At 34.3% G+C, this 21931-nt stretch overlaps 2 protein-coding genes across 3 annotated transcripts; both read right to left on the reverse strand.

The window, feature by feature from the left end:
• Positions 1-724: 724 nt before the first annotated feature.
• On the reverse strand, positions 725-7916 carry BSK1 (BR-signaling kinase 1). The gene is made up of 8 exons (XM_068629546.2): positions 7696-7916; positions 6461-7563; positions 6133-6372; positions 5954-6039; positions 5111-5299; positions 1521-1739; positions 1325-1438; positions 725-1227 (listed from the first exon to the last, which is right to left on the reverse strand). The coding sequence occupies exons 2-8, from the start codon at positions 6975-6977 to the stop codon at positions 976-978; spliced, it is 1617 nt and encodes a 538-aa protein (XP_068485647.1). The 5' UTR covers positions 6978-7563; positions 7696-7916; the 3' UTR covers positions 725-975.
• A 3203-nt stretch (positions 7917-11119) lies between these two features.
• LOC137824447 (uncharacterized) lies at positions 11120-16565 on the reverse strand. 2 transcript variants are annotated; one of them, XM_068630095.2, is made up of 4 exons: positions 15198-16565; positions 14926-15116; positions 14423-14646; positions 11120-12524 (listed from the first exon to the last, which is right to left on the reverse strand). In XM_068630095.2, exons 1-4 carry the CDS (start codon positions 16345-16347, stop codon positions 11783-11785), a joined length of 2307 nt encoding a protein of 768 aa, XP_068486196.2. In that variant the 5' UTR covers positions 16348-16565; the 3' UTR covers positions 11120-11782. The 2 variants fall into 2 exon arrangements, with proteins under 2 accessions (XP_068486196.2, XP_090149737.1); XM_090293611.1 differs by lacking the exon at positions 14423-14646 and having other exon boundaries at positions 15198-16546.
• Between the last annotated feature and the right edge of the window lie 5366 nt (positions 16566-21931).

Consider the following 21931-nt stretch of genomic DNA (forward strand, 5'->3'; position numbering starts at 1 on the left):
TAATGGTATGTCCATAACTTGAATATTGTCCCTTATTCGGTATCAAGATCGGGTAAGGAAGCAACAAAGAGTTTTAAAAATAAAATCGTAACAGAATATCGATCTTCAAAACGAACAATACCACCTTAAATATAGTGACTTTAAATATAGTAACAAACAAAACCACCTTAAATATAGTGACTGATAATATTATGTTCATAACTTGAATATTGTCCCTTATTCGGTATCAAAATCGGGTAAGGAAGCATCGAAGAGTTTTAAAAATAAAATCGTGACAGAATATCGATCTTCAAAACGAACAATACCACCTTAAATATAGTGACTTTAAATATAGTAACAAAAAATACCACTTTAAATATAGTGACTGATAATAGTATGTCCATAACTTGAATATTGTCCCTTATTCGGCATCAAGATCGGGTAAGGAAGCATCGAAGAGTTTTAAAAATAATATCGTAACATAATATCGATCTTTAAAACGGACAATACCACCTTAAATATAGTGAGTGAAACGAAACGATGTTCTCACTCGAATCTATCAATTATGGAAATTAAAATAGAGTGTGTTACTTCCAACAACTGATATTACGAATAGAAGACGTAATAGAGAGATTGCATATTATGCAGATTATGCAGACATGAGATTTTATTATGAACACCGAGGCCTTGAGAAGTGAAGAGTTAGAATAACCTCAATAAACACTTGGTTGACAGTAACCCAATAGGCATCAAACAATCAATTTCATTAACAATGGAAAAATTACCGGTATTCCTTCCCAATTCAGAGTGCTTAAGCACAGTTTTCAAGTTGTGACCGATTCCTATAAGATGGTGAAATAAAGTGCATGTGCCATCTACTCCACCAGTGTTGTATTTCTCTGACACATCTTAAACTCAGATTCAAACGTTAGTTTTGCTTCCCAGCTCAACCTTTATACAGAACTTAGCACCCTCAAATTAGCTAACTGCATAAAATTATAATAATTTCGCTTTTTGTCTCTTCTCTTCCAATGCAGCTGCCTCATTTAACATATCAGCCGCATCCTTGTGCATGTCCAGCTTTGCAAGAGCAACTGATTGCATGTAGAAAGCCGTGGGCCAGTCTGGATAAACACACTGTGCTTGCATGGCGTCGCGTAGCGCCGGATCTGGCTGATCACATAGCAGATAGCATAGACTGCGTCTTGCAAAAACAGTTGGGGAGACCATCGTTCCCACGTCAATAAACTGCACAAGTAGAACAATGCAGAAGCAACTCAATGATTAGCATGCACATAGCTAAGCTACAATCATTTGCAAATGTGGAACAAGTGCTAAATTGCACCTGGGAATAGTTATCAATGGCTATCTTGAAGTCTTTGTCACGGAATGCATAGTCTCCACGCTTCCTTGCCTCCAGCATATCTCTCATTTGTTGAGTCCACTCTTGGAACGACAGCTGAACCAATCCATATTCAAAACCGTATTGCTTATTGCTTAAACAAAATAAGTAATTTAAAACCACTGAACCCATCAGTTACCTCATTAGTTCCTTCATCATCTTTGTAGTGTGTCGCAAACAAGATCTGATGTATTGCAGTTAGGTCCATTCTTGAACAGGCCTCTCCCATTGCTGAAAGAGGACGTTGTGGGGTTAGGTCCATCCTTGAACAGGCCTCTCCCATTGCTGAAAGAGGACGTTGTGGGGTTGATGGAGGTTCCTCGTGCTTTGGAATTCCAAGCATGATGTGAGAACGAACCTGAAACACATATTAATAATCAACTAGAATTATTGCTGTTTTATCCCATTCATGTAACTAAATTTCCATTTAACAAGGATATATTTGCATATCAAGTGAGAGATGATGTTGGCATTGCTACAGCTCAACATGCACCTTCAAATCCTTTTCTACTTTAGTACACTGAGAAATACATGATAACCGGGAAAGACAATAAAACACTTTCATTTCATGCATGACAAATTATAAATACTATGCGTGGAAGAACTTTATTTAGTCACGTTCAGCATTGCATATAATTAGCTTGGCTTTAGCACTATTCATTCTTGAACACATTCTTGTAAGATATGCATCATTGTACTGGCCCAGTCATAATGTCATTCAACCAGGTGTATGACATAAGTTCAAACCTCCAAATCATGCAAGTCTAACACCTAGGTCATCCTTTTCATATTTATAAACTACAATCACTACAAGAAAATCATTGAATAGAAACCACTTTTAGAAACCAAAAAGAATTAGTTGCTATAGTGACTAAATTAAAGACAATTTTAAAGACTACAAAAATTATTGGTTTCTAAATTAGTTTCTATTATTCATAAATAGTTTCTAAATTGGTATCTAATTAGCTACAAAGGTTTTAACTACCAATTATTTAGATTCTAAATTTGGTAGCAAAAACCTTGGTAGCTAATTAGATACCAATTTAGAAACTATTTATCAATAATAAAAACTAATTTAGAAAACAATAATTTTTTTAGTTTTTAAAATGGTCTCTAATTTAGTCACTATAACAACTAATTATTTTTTTTCTCTAAAATTAGTTTCTATTTAATGATTTTCTTATAGTGAGAAAGGGCAAGTATTAACACAACAGTAAGATTGTGCGTTATGACTTAAAGTCAAATATTCAAATTCAAGAAATAGCCTCTCTCCACTTGCGGGGGTAAGTTTGCATGACACATCTATCCTCCCAAGACTCCATTAGGTAGGACTCTTGTGTACTAGATTGTCCTATACATAAAATGATTGAATAATGAATTAAAATTTGTTTGTTAGCATTGGAAAGCCACCTTAATTGTGATTACCCTTGGCTTGTCTTTTGAACTATTTGGGGTTATCTTAATTTTAGCCTTGAAGGGGGTGTATTTAGTCTCAAGTCACGTAGAGGTATAGTTTAAATAGAGATTAAAATTTCTAAAGCTTGAGCAATCCTCACCTTACAAGGTGTCTTCGGGGATTCCATTATGCCCTAGACCTGAATTCTAAGATGTATCAATCTATCCTAAATTTGTTACTTAGTCACCTGTATTTCTACATAATCTAGATATTTATTTCTAGGTATGAAGGAGGTTTTTTTCTAAGATGGTATTTTGACTCATCGTTAGGCCACCTACCTTGTAATGCTCTTAAGCCAAAGCCTTGAGTGTGAGGATTTATGAGTTACCTTTATTGCAACCTTGAGTCTATCATAAATTCATTGGTGGGCCAACAGTACTTGTCCATAGTCTAAATGTATATTCTTAGATGTGAAGGGATTTTGTTATTCGATGATGAGCCATGTGGTGTTAAGATTCCACATAAATATGGCCAAAGTAATGTTAGTAAGGCTTGGATATTTTATCCTATATTCATTTTTGCATCACCTACATAGCCTTGGGCATGAAGAGAGTGTTAGAAAGCCACCTTAATTGAAATCACTCACTCGAAACCCACCTTAATTGCAGCTTCTTTGGGGATTGCCCTAATTGCAGTATTGAGCAATGTGTTTTGTTACGGTAGTTATATACTATAGACAATAACCTAATTGATAAAAAAGTAAGTTGTGAGTTCAACTGTAAAAATAGAAAACTGTGAGAGTTGAGCCAAGAGTTCACTAAGAGAGAAAGTTCGTGCTGTAGTCTTTGAGTATAGTAAATTTTGTTGTGAAGGTAGAATGAAGTTCATTAATACCTCAACCAAACCACGTTATTTTTGTGTTTGATTCTGTCTTGTTCTTCCTTCATTTAATTTCTACCTTTACCTTTGCAGTCTCATCTTTGTTATAAAATTAGTGTTTGTGTTGGTAGATGCTTCAGCAGTGAAGTTGTTTGGGCTATTCCACAACAAACTCGTGTGATGAATGTGAAATTCAATCATCATAACTTCCACAAAGTATGAGGTTGAGAAATCCACTGGTTTGAATGATTTTTGGATTGTGGCAGTCTAAGATGTGTCCTCTTTTGGTTTAACAAGGCCTTCTTAAAGGTCTGGAAAGGGAATTCTAGACTAATGTAGGACACTGCATCCAAGGTAAAGCTTGCAAAGTACAGTTTAATGTAGGACAACAAAGAACAAAGGGATCTCTAGACTATACATTCATGTGGACTTGGGAGACCGTCTTCAACTCTATCACACTCTAGTACTAGATACTACGTGACGATAGTAGATGATTACTTGAGGAAGCTATGGATCTATCCTCAGAAGGCCTATCAACTCGAAATATAGTCAATGTAGTCCATACATATAAGGATTTAACAGTCCTATACTTAAAAACCAATTTTTTAACGCAGTTATATTAAGCCCTAAGCCCAAATTACAAGAACTAGATATAGATTAAACGTTCTGACTAAGCTCTCTATGAGACAGATGTATGCAAAGATCAGGTTTCTTTAAGGTCATATGGTGTATACTTGTACATAACATCACATCAGAAAAATTACCAAAAATTCGTTTATCCTTTAAAACTAACAAACTAATAGTAATACATTAAAGCTTTGTTTTTTGGGAGGAAAACCCACTAAAGGTGGCCAATTAGGTTCTTGAGCGGCAATTAGTCATTAGTGAAGCCGGTGGATACTGAACAACAATAACACTAGCATGAAATAGATATAAATAACTCTTAAACAAGGACCAAACCAACAAAGATGACTAATTCTTTACTAACTGAACTTCTCAATCAGCTAGAACAATAAACCAATTACTTTGGCAGTTTGAGAACTTGACATGTCAAACATCTATAAACTATCTTATACACAAAACGCTTACCATCTTATATCATCTCAAGCAAGAGGAGAAGTTTAGTGCATAAAGAAATCCTAATCAGAGTCAAAATGAACATTTGTAACAGCCTAATATTTGGATTGCCATGTTTAATGTAATTTGAGGATGGTGAGCTAAGTGACACCAACCAAGTAGATTTCATTATGCAATGAGTAATCAAAGAAAGAAATATTAAATATCAAGAATGATAAAATTTGAATATTAGACATTTAGGAACTTTAACATCCAACATAAAGCCTAATTCATGTGGATGATGGAATATTTGGAAGGGTTGTTGAAGCAACAAAGTTTCAATCTCATTATTCAGTAAATAATATGCTTCATTATTATGTTAAAGAAGGAATGTGTACATCGGGTTTTGTATGCAATGGGGCAAGTGTTGTGACCAAATCGTTCGTATCAGGCCGCTCCCTCGGTTCATATTGCAAGCATTTGGAGGCAAGATTAACAACTACTGTCGCTTCTTCTGTTGAAAACTTTCCCTCCAAATGTGAATCCATTAAGAGCATATTGTTCTTCCCCTGTATCATATCAAGTGCCTGCAAACAAAATAAGATAACTCCATATGGTACCAACCAAAAAAGCTAATTGAACAAGTCAGCAACCATAATTGATGTTAAACTTAGGTACCTATAATAGCATCCGCAAGTTCCATTTTTAGCTATCAATCAAAGAAAAAGATTTGCATACCTTGAGTTGTCATTAGTAAATGTTCATGGTTTATTTATTGTACAATATTATAATATCATTTATAAGGTAATATAATAAGCACTTGCAAACACAATAACAGCCAAGATCTGTAGGGAAAACACTGAAACTACGAATTACATGTTAAGATTAAAATGCCACAATCAAAAACATAGAAGCATTTAAAGCTTTTAGTGATATGTGGGAATATTAGACAATTTATACATCAGCAGGTGATGAAAAGGGCAACTTGATTCAGGGAAGGGAGGTTTCATTTGCAGTTTTTAATGATTTGTCCATCCTAAGTTTGGTAGTTAAGCAGGCTTAATGAAAGATATACTCAAATTCAACAATTTGCCTATGTATAGAGCCATTAATTGGTTACAGTGAATCCTACTAGGGAAGCTATTTTGATAGGGTAAGAAATAGTCCCAAGAGAATTAGCAGTTGACAGTTATTTATGCAGAAGGTGAAGAGAAAGGTAAAAGGATAGAAGGCAGTTTTACATGACTGGGAGGGATGTGCTTGCCACTGAGGAGGTCTAGAAGGACAGTTCCAAAGCTGTAAATGACACTTTCAGGGGTGACCCTTCCTGCAATAACAGAATACAGAAAGAATGAATAATTTGAATAGAGAGAAACGTAATTGGTGAGAGTTAATAAACAGGGAGAAGGTGGTTAGTTACCGTTTCTTAAATATTCAGGAGGCGTATAAGCAAGATTGGTGCTATAACTCTTGCCATCCCTGCTGTTCTTCATGAAACCGAAACAAGAGAGACGAGGATCACCTTCCTGGTCGAACAGAACACGGTAAGCATTCAAGTCGTGGTACAGGGGGCGCCCCTCTGTACTGCAATAATGCAAAGCCTGTGCGATGTACAGAGCCACCCGCAACCGCATGGCCCACTCAATAGTCTGAGTTTCCCCTGCAAGAAGGAAGTAAGAGATAAGAGAAAACTTAAAAAGGAATACAAATAATGGAAGATGAGGAGAGGAAGAAGAAGAAGAAAGTACAGTGGAAAAGATGCTTGGCGAGAGTGTCATTGGGCATGTACTCGGCAACGAGGAGCCTCTCGTCGCCGTCGCAGCAGTAACCGATTAAATTGGCGAGCCTAGGGTGGCGCAACTTGCCAACGCCGGAAGCCTCTTCGACGAACTGCTTGGGATCCGGCCACGCAGCCTTGCTGAACTTCTTGACGGCAATCCAACGGCTCTGGTTGTGGAGGCGACCCTTGTAGACGAGGTTGGGCGCCTTCTCGCCACTCCCGGAGACGATATACTCTGAACTGAAATTGTTGGTGGCCGCCTTGAGCTCCGGCAGCGAGAACTCGGCGAAGGTGAAATCGACCCCCTCTTTGTCTGGGTCACCGGCAGAGTCTCCTCCAGCAGAAGCCCTGTGATGGGTTCCGTAGCCCTGGTCTTTCTCCTTCTCCTTTTCCTTCTCCTTTTCCTTTTCCCTTTCCTTTTCCTTTTCAGGGTGCGTCTCTCTCTCTCCCACTCTCAGCAGCATCGACGATTGGCAGCAACCCATCTTCACGCTTTCTCTCTCTTTCTCTTCACCAAATATCACCGATCATCAGATCTCGTATCTCTCTGGTTCTTCTTCTTCTTCTTCTTCTTCTTCTTCCTTTGTTTTGTATTCTATTCTATCCAACGCATCCCTTCTTCCACCACTGTTGCTTAATTACTAGTCACTGTTTACTTCTTACACTGCATCTCCCTCCACTTATTCTATTCTATCCCAAACATTACCCTTTTCACCTTTCACCTTTCTTTCTCTCTTTATCTACTCTTTCTCCTTCGCACCAACCCAATCAATGCCTTTTTTTTTCTTATATTTATAATAACACATCCAAAAACCCTAATTCCCCTATTTTCTCATTGCTCCAACTTTCATGCTCATAGGAGGAGGGGTCAACGTGAAGAACCTTCTTCGCAAATTCCATTACTTAGCTTGCATTCAAACACTTCTCCATAATTCTGCCACCCCATGGATCACGTGCTTCCTTTCACAGCCCCTTTTTAGGGAAACACTCAGATGCATCTTCTACCCAAGTCAAGCTTTTTCCTTTTCTTCACTTCTTTTTATTGCCTTCCTGTTACTACAATCACTCTTCCTACAACATAAGGAAAAAAAAAATCAAAAATCAAAAACACATAACTTTGTTTTCCACGAAATTTGTCTTTAACTCCACAACAAAAACTGTTCTAACTCCTTGGGTAAAAAAAAACATAACCAAATTACTCACGTTGTGTTTTGTCCTGTCTCTTACGTTTATTAGACAACATGGAATCCTACGACTCCATCACCAATTTATCGTACGCTTTACACCAACTTTTGTACCTTGAATTGGAGTGCAGCGTACAACACGTCCCATAAATATTACTCACAATTTACATTGCTATAATCATAAAATAAAACAAGACAGAGTCATAAAATATGCATTGTATAAATGATTATACACATGTTGCGATCAATTATTGTAGATATGATTAGAGCAAAATCTGAGTTTGTGATGTTGTAGGTTTTGGTAAAAGAGAGTTGAAATTTGTTTAGAAAGGGTAAAAAGGAGAAGGAAAAGTAGTAATGTTTGGGGTAAGCAATAAGCACCCCACCCTGTGAAAATGAATAATAATAATAATAATAATATTTATTATTAGGTTGTGTGTGTGAATAATGGTTGGAAAAGGGAAAAAAGAGAAAGATGATGTAAAAATAATTGAGTTGTGTAGGGTGGGACGTAGATTGCAACAGTCACAGTCCTATTTGTTGAAAACACTTCTGCACCTTCTCATTATGGGCCTACAAAATGCAATCTTCATTAATGCTCTCTTTCTTTACATTTATTTCCGAATCAAAACTCTCCCAAAAATATGAATGGCATGTATATAAAAATATTAGAGATCGATATTCATATATGATACCTATTGTGTAATTTAAAAAATATTGATTAATATTGATTAAATTTTTTATAATTTTAGTTTGATTTTAACATAATTTAAAAAATTTACATTAATTTTTTTAAAATTTAAATTTATTTTATAAATTTTATTATGATTACAAAAATAAAGAATAAATCTTTTTAAATTTGTCATTAGAAATATTTTTCTAGTAAAAAAAATTAAAACATATTTATGCACATTAATTTTTATTATCAATTTAAAATAATTTGTAATTGTATAATATATAAATCTGTGTCTTAATTTTATAAAATATACATATCAGTGTGTCTCTGTTACATAGATAAGACTCCCATATAAAAAAAATTGAGAGAAATGAGAAAAAAAAAAGTGTGAAAAACTATTAAAAAGGATCGAAATTCTTAAAAACAAAAAAAAAAGTTTCACTTTGATTAAAGTATGAATCTAGCATGTTTGAGGGAAGGTTTGTTTTGTTAGAAGAAAAAAAAGGCTAAACACTTATAAAAGGAATGTAGCATCCATTCTTACCCTTTTTGAGATTGAAGATATTTTAGGCCAATGAATGTTATTTTAATGAAAACTACATGTTTAAATTATGTTCAATCAATATGATATATCATGACTAAAAGCATGAGTGTATTTAAATTTTTAAATAATTTTACCATTAACTTAAAAGCATCTTGAAAAATAACATACAAATGTAACAATAGTTTTCTTAAATTTTCTTAGCATTTATGATTTTTAGAACATGTTGATCTTGTATTTATAGCAATCATGAGTGTTAATTGAAACTATTTACTAAAATATTTAATTGCATGTTTTATAAGATTTTAATATTGATTGATTTTCATCCAATTTAGACGAAAAATAATTAATATAATTAAAAATAAATATTATTATATTTGGACCATATCTATTTGAGAAGTCCTTTCAATTTAGTTAGTTTTGAACTTATTTATTTAAACGACTCTAGTTGTTAGAATTTTTTATAGAATAAAAATAATTCTAATAGTTGGACTTTTCCATAGAATAATTATTAGACACCCGACAATTTTTTTACAATTTTTTACCATGATCATTGTATTTTGGAAACTTAATTATTTCTAATTTTTGAAACATGAATTTCTATTATAATAAAGAAACTAAGGCACAAAGAAAATAAAGTATATCAAAGTTAAGCTTTAAGACTTGCTAAGTATAGAGTGGTGAAGAATACTTCATAGTAAGACATGTTACTTAATTAAAAAGGAAAGTTAACTATTTGATTGGTCTTCTTCATTTGTAATAGTTTTTTTTTCTTTAATCAAAACTCATTTGAATTATTCGACTATGATCCATTTTTAAATTGAATTCATCCTAACATATCTCCTGATATCCTTATATTTTAAGTTGAATAGTTTAAGCCATTATTGAATGTGTTATTTATACTTAGAAATGTTTCAGAAAAAATTACAATGTAATTCTTCAATTTTTACATTTTATGATTTATAATATTGGAGGTGATAAAGTCCACAAATGACTCGGTATAATAACTACAAATAAGATTATAATACTCCAATTGAAACTAATTAAAATCTCACAACATTGAATAAAGTATAAATTCTACAAATAATGTTACAAAAAGAAAACAAAGAAAAATACTTTGAATAAAGAAAAGAAAGATGTGTAAGTAACTAAATTATAAACTATCATTATTGTATTTATTGATGGTTTTTTAGGTTTACTCAATCATAATTATTCATTCCTAGGTATTGTGTTTATGAAGAATGTTGTTTTAGCAAAGAGAGATGACTCCTAATTAGAGCATCAAGTATAACTATAAACCGTGGTTTCCAATCTAATTGTGTGTCTTTCTTGATCGGTCGACTTTTCCTCTTATATTGAGTCTTCTTTCATTTCGTTTCCTAGTATTTATTGTGCATTATGACGGCTTTATCCCGCATACCTGTCAATCACCATAATTCTCCTTCCTAATGATAAAGACGATATCTTCATTAATTTCGTCCTTTTGCTATGATTACGGGATTGATCCATGACTTCCTAGATTTTCAACCTCCTATATAAGTCGGTGAGACTAATAAACTTTTAAAGTCTTCCAAGATTGACCCATGACCTCACAAATGTAATTACCAACTATTTTAAAGTGTAAATAGAGAGAAATGGAATAAAGATATGTGGTTGAAATGTCTTTATAGGAAATTTTGACCACCCATTAGGACCGAGAGAGTCTATAAATAGGACCCGTGTCTTGAGAAATGGTTAAAACACGTACACAATAATTTACAACACCAAACACGCCCCATGCAAAAATTACTAAACTTGTCTTCCACATTTCTTTCATCTTTCTTAACTTTTATACCTAAATAAATATACTTTGTTTAGGTAAGGTGTACCTAAAATAACAAAAGATAATGTTTTTCAGTAAAAGAAATGGAAAAATATTTTCAACAAATTGATAGATTCAGCTCCGCAGATATTAAATTGTAAATAAAATATATATTTAGAAGTAAAAAATTCAACAAATTGCCACTTTCGTAAACTAAATTCTGAGTTCTGGACCCACTTTGTAACAGAACCATGATAAATAAGTATCTCTCTTCTTTGCTGAATGGTTTATCACAAGCAAATTTGGTCATGAACACTGATGGCAATTGCGTAACGGTGTTCTCTTTTCATTCTTTCAAGTTTGAACAAATCTCACCGACTTATTTCAGTTGAGGAACATAAATCTCAAATGGGCTATCAAAAATATTTTATGGTGAATGCTTTTTTATTAAGCCTTCTAATAGATAATATATACAATAATTTAACTTGAAAACGAATATTTTTTTACGAAATGAGCATAATTTTATACAGGAACCAATAAACACCCATGCATTCAGTGACATGCGTCACTCCAGTGGGCAGAGAGAGCTAGCTACGTTCATCGCGCGAACGAGGCCTGTTCCAATTGCGCATCAGTAAAATTCCCCATTGCACAGCTTCACTTTGAACACAGCTTTCTATATACCTGAAACTTCCTCCTTCATCAAACCATATATTTCTGCTATTTTCTAATGTAGAAAGGAAGAAGACAATTCAACTTTAGATGTTAAAACTTGTGGGCTCTCCTGATTTTTGGTTGCTCAAACCTCTATGGCTAGTAAGCGCAACTTCACCTGTAGCCTTACAGCACTGAGTACCCACAAAAAAGCAACTCTGCGCCACACACCTCAAATTTCTCTTTCTGTTGTCTGACTACAAATTCACCTGTCCCATCCCAGCATCTAAAGCACCAACGCATCTCTCAGCATGATAATGAGAAGTCAAACCCAATTCCTCTTCCCAAGGCTCTGCTGTAAAGAAGAGTTAGTAGAAGGAGAGCAGCATGTCTCTATTCTCGGCAAATGGCAAAGATATGATTCCAACTACACCCTATGAAACTCTCTCACGATTTCGGGCGGCACTTTCTTCCTCACTCCGTTGCAGTAACTCATCATAAGCTCTCACAGATTCGTCAGTAAATCTCTCCATGGCCTCGAAAATGCGCTGCAAACTAGCCTGTAGGCTACTGCTTTTGTCACTCTGATAAATGATATTCTCAGAAACTGAGAGACCTTTACCTTCCCCAGATAGCAGAACCACCTTTCGCTCTAACGCTTGAATTTGCTTCTGCAGCTTCTGGTCATCTCTATCTATATTTCTCACTTTTCTCTCAAGATCCTTGTTCTGATTCACCTGCCTATGCATTTCTAGCTTATCTTGTTCCCATATCTGAAGCACACTCATCGTAAATACATGCATGGACTCAACTACTTCCTTCTCAGATATTCTATCCAAAGCCTGGGACCACTGATTGCATATTACAAATATTTGCGGAGCCCCAATCCTACCAGGTGAAAAGGGGACTATGCCATCAGGTGTTTCTTCAGGTTCATATAGGAGACATTTCAGCAGCCAATTGTTCAATGCTCTAACATAACCTTTCTGGGCACTTATCCAGCCAGAAAACTGGAAGGTCCAATTGATGAGCTCTTGTTCAAGTTGCTTGGTTGCTTGAAGATGACTGTCACCACTCTTTATCCTGGATCCAACGGAACCCAGTATTCTGGCTTCTCTAATAGCTTCACACTGATTATGATGGCATTCAAGCATGGATTTCCACATTCTGGTCAACCTGAAAATAAGAATGTCATATTGCATCGTACAAACACGGAATGTTATGCACAGGCATCCTATAAATCCTCGGATGATAATTACATCACTCTGAGAAAAGGCAAAATGTGTATCCCATACATACTATGTATGAATGGATATCTCACATGCATGTCTTATTGAAAAGAACATGTATAAAATGTCAGCTACTTCAAAAGAAAAAAAGAGAGAATTAATTCAAGACACAAACTTGAAAAGAGAAAAAAGAGGCATGGGCGACAACATCACAACTTGTGTGCAACCAAAAACTGGATGTAGAAACACCTAATACTGAATTCAAGTGATCAATCCTCTAGAACAAGGACAGACAGGGTATGTATATTTTAAGGTTTACAGGTTCCTATTGCAGATTGTGGAGTAATAATTTTTAAGAAAAACTCTTGGGAGGTTGCATCATTTCCTTGTAAAGGGGGGGTTATTCCTCTAGATGACAGCTCAAGCACAAAATGATCTAATAATAGGTCAGATGAGCCACCAAATTATATACATTATGGTTGGAAAATATAAGCATGCATAAGAATAAATGGCAAGATTTGTCAAAATTATCAGAAAAGGTCTTAGAAGATGAACAGTATTTGGGCTATCAGCAGATTGCAGGTGGCTTGGTTGAATTTCCTCGGGATATTCATTTCACCGTGGCTATCAAAGAATTATGAGGAACCATGCATCAACATTTCATATGGGTTAAAATATAGAGGGTATGAAGCCGATGGAATGGAACCTCAATAATCAATATCCCTTTCATTAAATACTTAGTGAATGTTTTACGGGACATATTTAGTTCAGTTATTGGAAACATATACATAAAGCTAAAAGTTGAAAGTACCACTGAACAAGCCTGAAAATTCAAGATTATTCATTATACAATGAGAACAAATTCTTAACTTTTACCCCTTTAGACATGGTTGCCTTGCCTGCATTGTTTTACTTTGACTACAGAATACTGACACTACCAGCTGACAGGTCTTCAGGTTTCCACGCGATAATAAACGGATCAAATTTTGTACAGAGAACACATAACTTGACCCTAAACTTTTTTCAAATATTTTCAAAAAATCAACATGGGTTCATTTAGTTCATTAATCATATACAGTGTTATGCAAATGAGCAAAATTGTATTTTGTAAAAACAAATTGTCTTATTTTTAAAGGGGTAAACAAGTCTTTTATTGTAATTGACTTATAGTAACTAAAGATTAGCAAAAGTTGCAAAATAAAACATGAGTGTACCGTACCATAAAGGTTCATCAGATTTGTAGATTAGAAATCTATTACCAGAATCAATCACTACTATAGAGTGGTTTCGATCGGGTTGAACCCGATCAAGCTAAAAACATGAACCAAATTCAATTGGTTTGGATTCTTGAAATAATTGGACTGGTCTAAACCAATCAACACCCCTAGTTTGGATAATTGAGTTGGATTATAATTGATGTGTAAAAAACAATTCATGATCTATCTATGATCCATGGAAATGTATTGTAGAAGTCCAATCCATCCATGACCCGTTTAATTAAAACAAATTCAACCCATCCATTTAAAAGGGTGCTATATTTAAAAAAAAAGGTATGGTTAATAATTGAAACTTGCAAGATTGTTATGGGTGGATCACCTAGTGGTAAATAGGCAGTAGAGTAGAGAAGACATTGGCTTTCAAACCTAATAGGAAGAAACACTTGTTCCAATTTCAATAACTTAATAATCCAATGTATTGCAGAACACGGGGAGATGGAAGGCTTGGATTGGATTATAGATATGGGCTTGTTTTGCCATCCACGCATATGTAGCCCACCATCATGAACAGAATGATATTTAGAACTTGAACAAATAACCAGAACGGTAAGTTTTTAGCATCACATACCCTTGAATCAATTCCTTCAGCAGTGGCCACAGTTCTTCATCCCTTATCTTATTTATAGTCACAGAAATCTTATCAACAACCTGAATTGCCATTCTTATTTTTGTGGACAGGCTCCTAATCAGAGTTCGAGTCGCATCAACTTTATGAAAATCAGCACCCCTGTCATCCATACGCTTCAGCTTGCGACACTTCCTATCATGGATGACCCGCATCTTTTCCTCAGCCTGCAAACAAATGAACGTTGGAAAACCTCTATGCAAACACGGGTTAACAGTGTTTTTTCACTTGTGGAATCTAGAATTAGTCCGAAGTTTATTTTTCTCAAATTATTAGCACGGATTGTACTAGGACACACAAGAAGCGAAGCGAATGCAGCAGGATTAAACCGCCTTAACATTGAAATTTTTCTAAACGGGCAAAGAATTAAATGGTTTAAAAGTGAAACAAAAACCAAGGGAACGAGATTAGCGACTTTGCGATACAAGACTGAGTGACTGGCATACCTTAACTTCATTATAGAGTTTCTTCTCCCAAAGTAGGAGCTTATGCAGTGTTGAGGAAAGATTGCGTGCTCCACTAGTTAGATCAACATCAAGACCCGTGTTTGAGGCGGATTCGGCATCTTTAGAAGTAGAAGGTAGGGAGGAAATAAGAGACAGCGAGGGAGAAACAACTTGTAACATCTTGGAAGAAGCTGGAACAACAAGAGTTGCGAAATGTGAACGATGTGAGAGAATAAAGAGAAATGGGCAGAGCAAAAGTTACCCGAACTCACCTTGATACGCGGCGTGCTTTCGATTGTGGGGAAGCTTGCCCACCTCAAGGATCTTGGAGATTAGGGCACCGGAATCAGAAGCCCTCTGAAAGAGATCCTGAATCTCTTTAGCAACCTCAAGGGGATTCCGGGAACCAGGTCGGCGGCTGCGGAATGCGGCGTGGTCCTTGGGCTTGTTGCTGCCATCATTATCAGCATCAACCACTTTCTTATCGACGACGTGCACTTCATACTCCACCTCACCTTCATCCTCCTCCTCGTCCTCTTCCTCCTCATCGTGGAGGTGGTTGTGGTGGGGGGGTGTTGGTTCGGGCTTAGCGTCGACAAGCTTCTGATCCCCGTGAACTTTCTTCACGACTTCGTGGTGGTATTCCTCGTCTTCCAAATCGGGGATCCCCTCCTCCTCCCGCAGCTCCCTGGAGTCGCGGCTGGGAGTGTAGTGAGCTTGAGGATAGTACTTCTCGTCGGAGTTATCGAAGAAGTTGAGGAAGTCCCAGGTGGAGGCCCGGGGAGGGGAGGGCGGCGGTGGAGGGGGCTTGGAGACGGGATTTCGCTGGGGTTGCGGTGGCGGTTGGGAAGATCCGAGGTAGGGAGGAGCTGAATAGGGATCGTAGGCGTAGGGATAGGAAGAGGGATAAGGATAGAACGAGGAAGAAGACTCTCCAACGTAGGCCGTTTGGGGACTGAGTGGCCTCTGCTCGTAGTGAATTGAAGGCGCGGCTTTGTTCTTCATGTAATTGATGTGAAGGTGGTGGTGATCCGGCGGGTGGGAATTGTCGTAGAAAGCGGGGAGACGAATGGGGGAGGATTGGGGGGAATGGTGGAGCGAGTCGAGATCATCGGATTCGGAGTGGAAGTGGAGGTGGGAGCCGCCGGAATCGGAGTGGGAGGGAGAAGGGTGCTTGGAGAGTTGGTGGGTTTTGTGAGGCGGAGAGGGAGACGGAGAGGGAGAAGAAGGAGCAGGTCTCATGGCGTCGTGGTGGATGAAGGAGTGAAGGGAGTTACCAATTGCCTTGAGGGAGTTGATGTAGGCTATGTGAGCGGCGGCGAGAGCGTAGCGCTGGTGGATTGCTTCGTCGAGAAAAACACAGCGATCTCTGCACAGAGCCACTGCAGGTAGATCGTCGAGCTTGGAGCTGGCACAACCCATAATTAGGGTTTAGGAATTGCAGAGAAAAATGGAGATAGGAAGAAGAAGAAGAAGAAGAAGAAGAAGTGGTAACAGAGTGAGTGCCCCCACCAAAACAAAAACAACGAGTTCATGAATAAGGGAATCTTTTGCCAGCAAGGACTTCCTCGTCCGTTTCTACCATTTTTCAGTTTCTCTCTTCTTCACCCACTCAAACCATGCTTTTTCCTCTCTCTTTCTCTTTTTTTTTATTTATTATTTATTTAATAACTCTTTTTATTTATTTATTAACTATTTTACACAAATACTGCAACAAACCTTCAAAATCATAATTTCAATTACTCCAAATATAAAACATTTTAAATAATTTGTTTATTCCTTCATTATTATATAAAATCCACACGCACACCAAAGACCATTCTCTTTCTAATTACTTGCTATTTCGTCTACGCAAAATATAAAGACTTTTAATAGAAATAAAATAAACGGTTGGTCAACAAAATTAATATATAGTTATCTTGTTTATGTAATATAATTAATATTTTTCGTTTTTAATGTTAAACTAATCTAAATTAATTAATGATAGGACCGAAATAAAATATAAAAAGACAGTGGTTTAAAAGTATTAAATGTTTTTGTGAGGTCTAGTCAAATTTGCAGGTTTATTGAAAAATATACATAAGAAAATGAACAGCAAAAGATCAAATTGTGTACTTGAAAGGATAATTATTAATTATTGAGTGGTATTGTTGATTTGTTGAAATTAAAAAGAAAACAAATATAGCACACGATCTAACCAATAATAGGGTTAATTTTAAAAGGGGAAAAAAAGACCAATGTTTGTTTGAAATAGAGTTTTTAATTAGGGTTCGTACTTGGTGAAGCATCCGAGAAAGGTATTAGCAGATAATTAATATTGCACCAAACCACACTCAACTCCCAAAACTAATTCCTTAAACAGAAAAAAAAAACATTAACAACAATTTATTATTTTAATATTTTTTATATTATTTAATTACAAATTTATTTTTTATTATATATATTTATTTCTAAATTCATTACATAAAATTTTTATACAAGTTTAAGATCGTCAAATCAACATTTTCCAAGAAAAAAAACTCTTCATCTTCTCGTCTGAATCATTTGTTGCTGAATTCGTAAGTTACTTGAAAAAAGGAACCTATTTCCATTGCAATTAATTTGTATTAAAGGGTATTTAAGAATTTGTTTGTTTTGGTGTGGTTGGGTTTTGTATAAGTGAGGTCACCCTCTCAAATGTAGATTGTCATCTTAATGCTTAATTAAGTGTGTTAACCCAAAGCAAAGACTTCTATGTTTTGATAGTTGTGCAAGTTTTTTAACCATTGCTTAAGAATCCATTTATGGTCAAGTTATTTTGAATACAAGATAAAATTATGTTAAAAGGTATCTTTAATGAAATAAATTTGTAGTTTTTTAAGCTTTTTTATTTCATTTATTTGTTATATCAATATTTTTAAATTAAAAATTGGTGTTTTTTAAAAACAACTTTGTATTGCCACGTATATTTTATATAGGTGTAATTTTAGTTGTTTACAATATTTTAGTGACTTTTTTAATCATTATGGTAAGAAATATATTGACATTTTTATAATTAAGTGTGAGAGAATAGTTAATTAAAAATTATAATTAAAATTATAAATTAACAATGATTAATTTTAAAATTGTTATCGAAAAATAAAATTGATGATGATTAATCTTAAAATTATTGTCATTAAAAATAAATGATGACAATTAGATTAAAAATGATTTTATTTTAAACTCAAAATTGTTTTATTTGTATTGTCTTTTTTATTTTTCGAAGGTTGTTTTTGTAATATTATGTCTTTGTCATTATTGTTTAGCATTGTGGTGCTGTTATTTTTTGCCCATTATTGTTCGTGATATTATCATTCTTGTTCTATCTATTATTGCTATTGGCCTTCTTTTTGCAATTGTCCTTGAGATTAATAAATTAAATTTGGTATAATTATCATTTTGATCCCTATACTTATGGTCAATATTCAATTTACTACAGTAGTTTTAAAAAATATCAATTTTGTCCCAAAGTTTTTAAAACAATATGCAATTTGGTCCCTTTTGTTAAATTTTCACCAACTACGTTAACTTCTAATGATGTGGCACACAATGTGGGATAGTTGTGCATAGGTGGAGTTCACGTGTTAAGTCCATGTGTTATCCACCTAAGAACCATAAGTTTTTCCCCCTCTTCATTACCTTATAACAATCATGTGCCCCCGCACCGTCGACGCAACCCTCCATCGATCCCGATCTTCGCCTCCTCCATCGCACGCACATCCTCTGTCCAACTCCTTTGTTATGATGAAATGTCTTGAAATGTTGGTGGAAGTTCCTCATTGTTGTGAAGAGAAAATGAGTGAAAAATCATGTCGGTCATAGTGAAATCACTTAAATGTTCTTATTTTTACTAAATGGTTATCTGCATTTGAAGTGAAGATCAAGATGGTGGTTTGGTGTTGGTGATGGATTGCGACTTGGTAGATATCATAGGTAATAAGGGAGTGAAGTGTAAAAACAACAACATAGATTTAAATTAAATATTAAAAGAGTAAAATTTATATTTATATTTAAATAAAATATTAAATAATTTAACAATTTTATTTATGTGAAATATATGTGCCATGTAAAATATTTTTCAATAAATTATAATTTGTCTATACAAAAAAAAATTAATCGTCTTTGATTTTAATTTAATTTTAACAACAGTTTTAAATTTATAATCTTAAACTTTCATCTACTTAAAAAAATTATTTTATCAATTATACCTATCATAATTTTTATAACTTTTTTTCTTTAATTTTCACAATCTCTTTTCTAATTTAAATAAGTTTATTTCTCCATTATTTTCACTTCAAATTCATTAAATCAATTCCATCTTCAAATCAAAAGAAACTTTAAGCTTAATTCTCCTCGTGACCAAAGAGTAACCCATTGTAGGGACAAGAGAATCATAACCTTCTCCAAGATAAAATAATACACACACGTGTGTATATATACATGTATGTATATTAACGTATAACAATAACACTAGTAATACCCTTAAGAAAAATTATACGAGTTTTATACTCATTTAGTTACAAATTATTATATACAATAAATTTATTAACTTTTATGATTATTATTTCGTATCTATAATATATTTAATACACAAAAAAATGTGTAATGTTTTTTTCATTTAGTACGTTAAAAGATTGTTGTAACAGTTTTAATGTTCATTTTAGTTTGACTAGTCTTTTATATTTTATTTTGAACAATATTTAAGGAAAACTATTATTTATCCTTAGTTATAATCAGAGTATTTGATATTTGGAAGACATTTTGTAAATAATAATATAATTTTGTAGTTGTTATTTTGATTTTTTTGAGAATGTGAAATTAAATAATGAGGCTATTGATTTGATTTGAAAGTGGGTGGTCCAAAGAAAGGAATGATTATGCTTATAAAGTATTTTTGCAATATGGTACCTCTAATAATCCAATCATTTATTTTTATCATTATTCACTTTTTCATTGGAGACCTTTCTTTTTCTTGCATTTACCAATCATACCCAAATCCCTGTTTACCTAATTATTGCTACAGTTCCACTTTTGTTTTCTCTATTTTCCATTATTCACCAATAAACTCACCGCATTAATTGCTACCTCTTTTTTTGGTACGATAAGAATAAAGAAAAAATTACACTTATAATTTATGTCCAAATTATCCCTTCTTTATGCCTAACCAATACATAAATAATACTAAATCTTAAATTCTAGAAATATTGTTTTTACTATGCAAGATAATCACGTAATTAAGTATGAAACACGTACAAACTAATTATAAACACAAAAATCATATATATCGGCGATCTTTCGATATATGCTTTTATTAATAGACGTTTGATTGTTCTATAACTTTTAGATATAAAAAATCTATAAATCAATTTCAAGATGTATGTGTACCTGTATGGATATTGGGACTGAGTAATGTTGATCCACGTCGATACACGATGTTTACCTCACTCTTGGCTGTCCTATTTTTCAAGTTTTATTTTCTCTTCGCGTGCCCCGGCCGGTGGAGGTACATGTGATTGCACTCCGACGCTCAAGTCAACGATGGTGTTCAATGAGAATTCTCTGATATTATGAAAAACGTACATTTTCCCCATTTCAGAAGTCCCTTTAGTAGGTTGACTTAGGCCTTGACCATGTGGGCCAAACAACTGATGACTAGAGACATGCTTAGTGGTCTCTGGGTCGTGCTTGATGGTTTCCTAAAATCCAGAGAGTGTTCCAGAGGACGTGCTTGACTTATTCAGCGAAAGTTATAACTGCTCGTTTCACGTGTAACCATGCTCTTTATTTAATTAAGTCATTTAACGTAAACCTTTCGGTCGTCCGGTGTCGACCGGTAGAATATGTTTTGTTGTGATTATCTGCAAATTTACTTTAAAAATAAAATTGTTATATAATACAAATTATGTATGGGCAAAAATGTCAATAGTAAAGCAAAGTGAGTCCAACATTTTTCATAGTGAATTATAAGGCCAGCATAAGAGAAAAGGGGGGTAAAGAGAGGATGGAAGAAGAGGGGGAATATGCAATGGAGTAGGCCTACCAACCTTTTTAGAATCAGAAATGAGAAATGAGAGAGCCACTCACCTCAACTCATCATAATGTTGTTATAGGAATGTGGAAAAGTTATAACAGAGAGAGAGAGAGAGAGAAAGGGTTCCACTAGGAGTTGGACCCTTCCAAATTAATTGCAAATCAATATACACACATTATGCTCTCAATCACCATCACACACCCACTTTTCTTATTTCCCTTTTTTCACCTTTTTCTTCCAATCCTATTTATTTATGGAAAATATACTTGTATATAATTCTTAATATAAGAATTATAATGTACTTGTATAAAAAAAATTTGGAGTTTTTATTGCATCTCACTACTCATTCTTTCACTTCATACCATTCTCTTTAAATCTTTTAAATAGGTTTTCGATTATGCTTACAATTATGACTTAAGGAAACCCTATTATTATCACCATTGTTTTTCTTCATTCCCTTGCCTTTTCACTTTTTGGTTGGTCGGTTGGAAAAGAGAGAAGAGAGGTTAACTTTCCAGGAATCACGTGCAAAGCACATGCAATGATCTTTAATTATTTAAACCAAATTATTAAATTTATTTTATATATTCTTTTACCAAAATGATTTTTTTAACAAACCAAATAATTTTATTATTTTGAGTTAATATTTAATTCTATTATTGTTTGTCATTTTGTCTTTAATGGTTCAAACATTCTTTATTTACCTTCTCTCCATTTATTTAATTTTCATCTTTTTACATCATTCAGCGAAAAAATAAGATATTTCTCCTATTTGATTTCACGAAGAAGACAAAAAACAAATGTAATACTTAAATCGATGTTTTTTGTATTTCCTACTAGATATTCTTACCATTTTTGTATTTCACATATTACTTTTGTGATTTGTTTTACATTTATATCACTAACATTATTTTGAAGAGAAGTGTATATATACTTGTATGATTTAGTTGTTTGATC

The sequence above is a fragment of the Phaseolus vulgaris genome, chromosome 8 (assembly GCF_051622355.1).
Source record: "Phaseolus vulgaris cultivar YP4 chromosome 8, ASM5162235v1, whole genome shotgun sequence".
Lineage (NCBI taxonomy): Eukaryota > Viridiplantae > Streptophyta > Magnoliopsida > Fabales > Fabaceae > Phaseolus > Phaseolus vulgaris.

Bases quoted from the DNA above. Each gene is read 5' to 3' on its own strand.
- LOC137824447 (XM_068630095.2), bottom strand. From the start codon at position 16,347: ATGGGTTGTGCCAGCTCCAAGCTCGACGATCTACCTGCAGTGGCTCTG. The intron at 15,117-15,197 runs GTGAGTTCGGGT...TTGTTGTTCCAG, and splicing joins AAAGCACGCCGCGTATCAAG to CTTCTTCCAAGATGTTACAA. The intron at 14,647-14,925 runs GTATGCCAGTCA...ATTTGTTTGCAG, and splicing joins AACTCTATAATGAAGTTAAG to GCTGAGGAAAAGATGCGGGT.
- BSK1 (XM_068629546.2), bottom strand. From the start codon at position 6,977: ATGGGTTGCTGCCAATCGTCGATGCTGCTGAGAGTGGGAGAGAGAGAG. The intron at 1,740-5,110 runs GTACACATTCCT...TATGTGTTTCAG, and splicing joins CATTGCATACAAAACCCGAT to GTTCGTTCTCACATCATGCT. The intron at 1,439-1,520 runs GTAACTGATGGG...GGATTGGTTCAG, and splicing joins ATGATGAAGGAACTAATGAG to CTGTCGTTCCAAGAGTGGAC.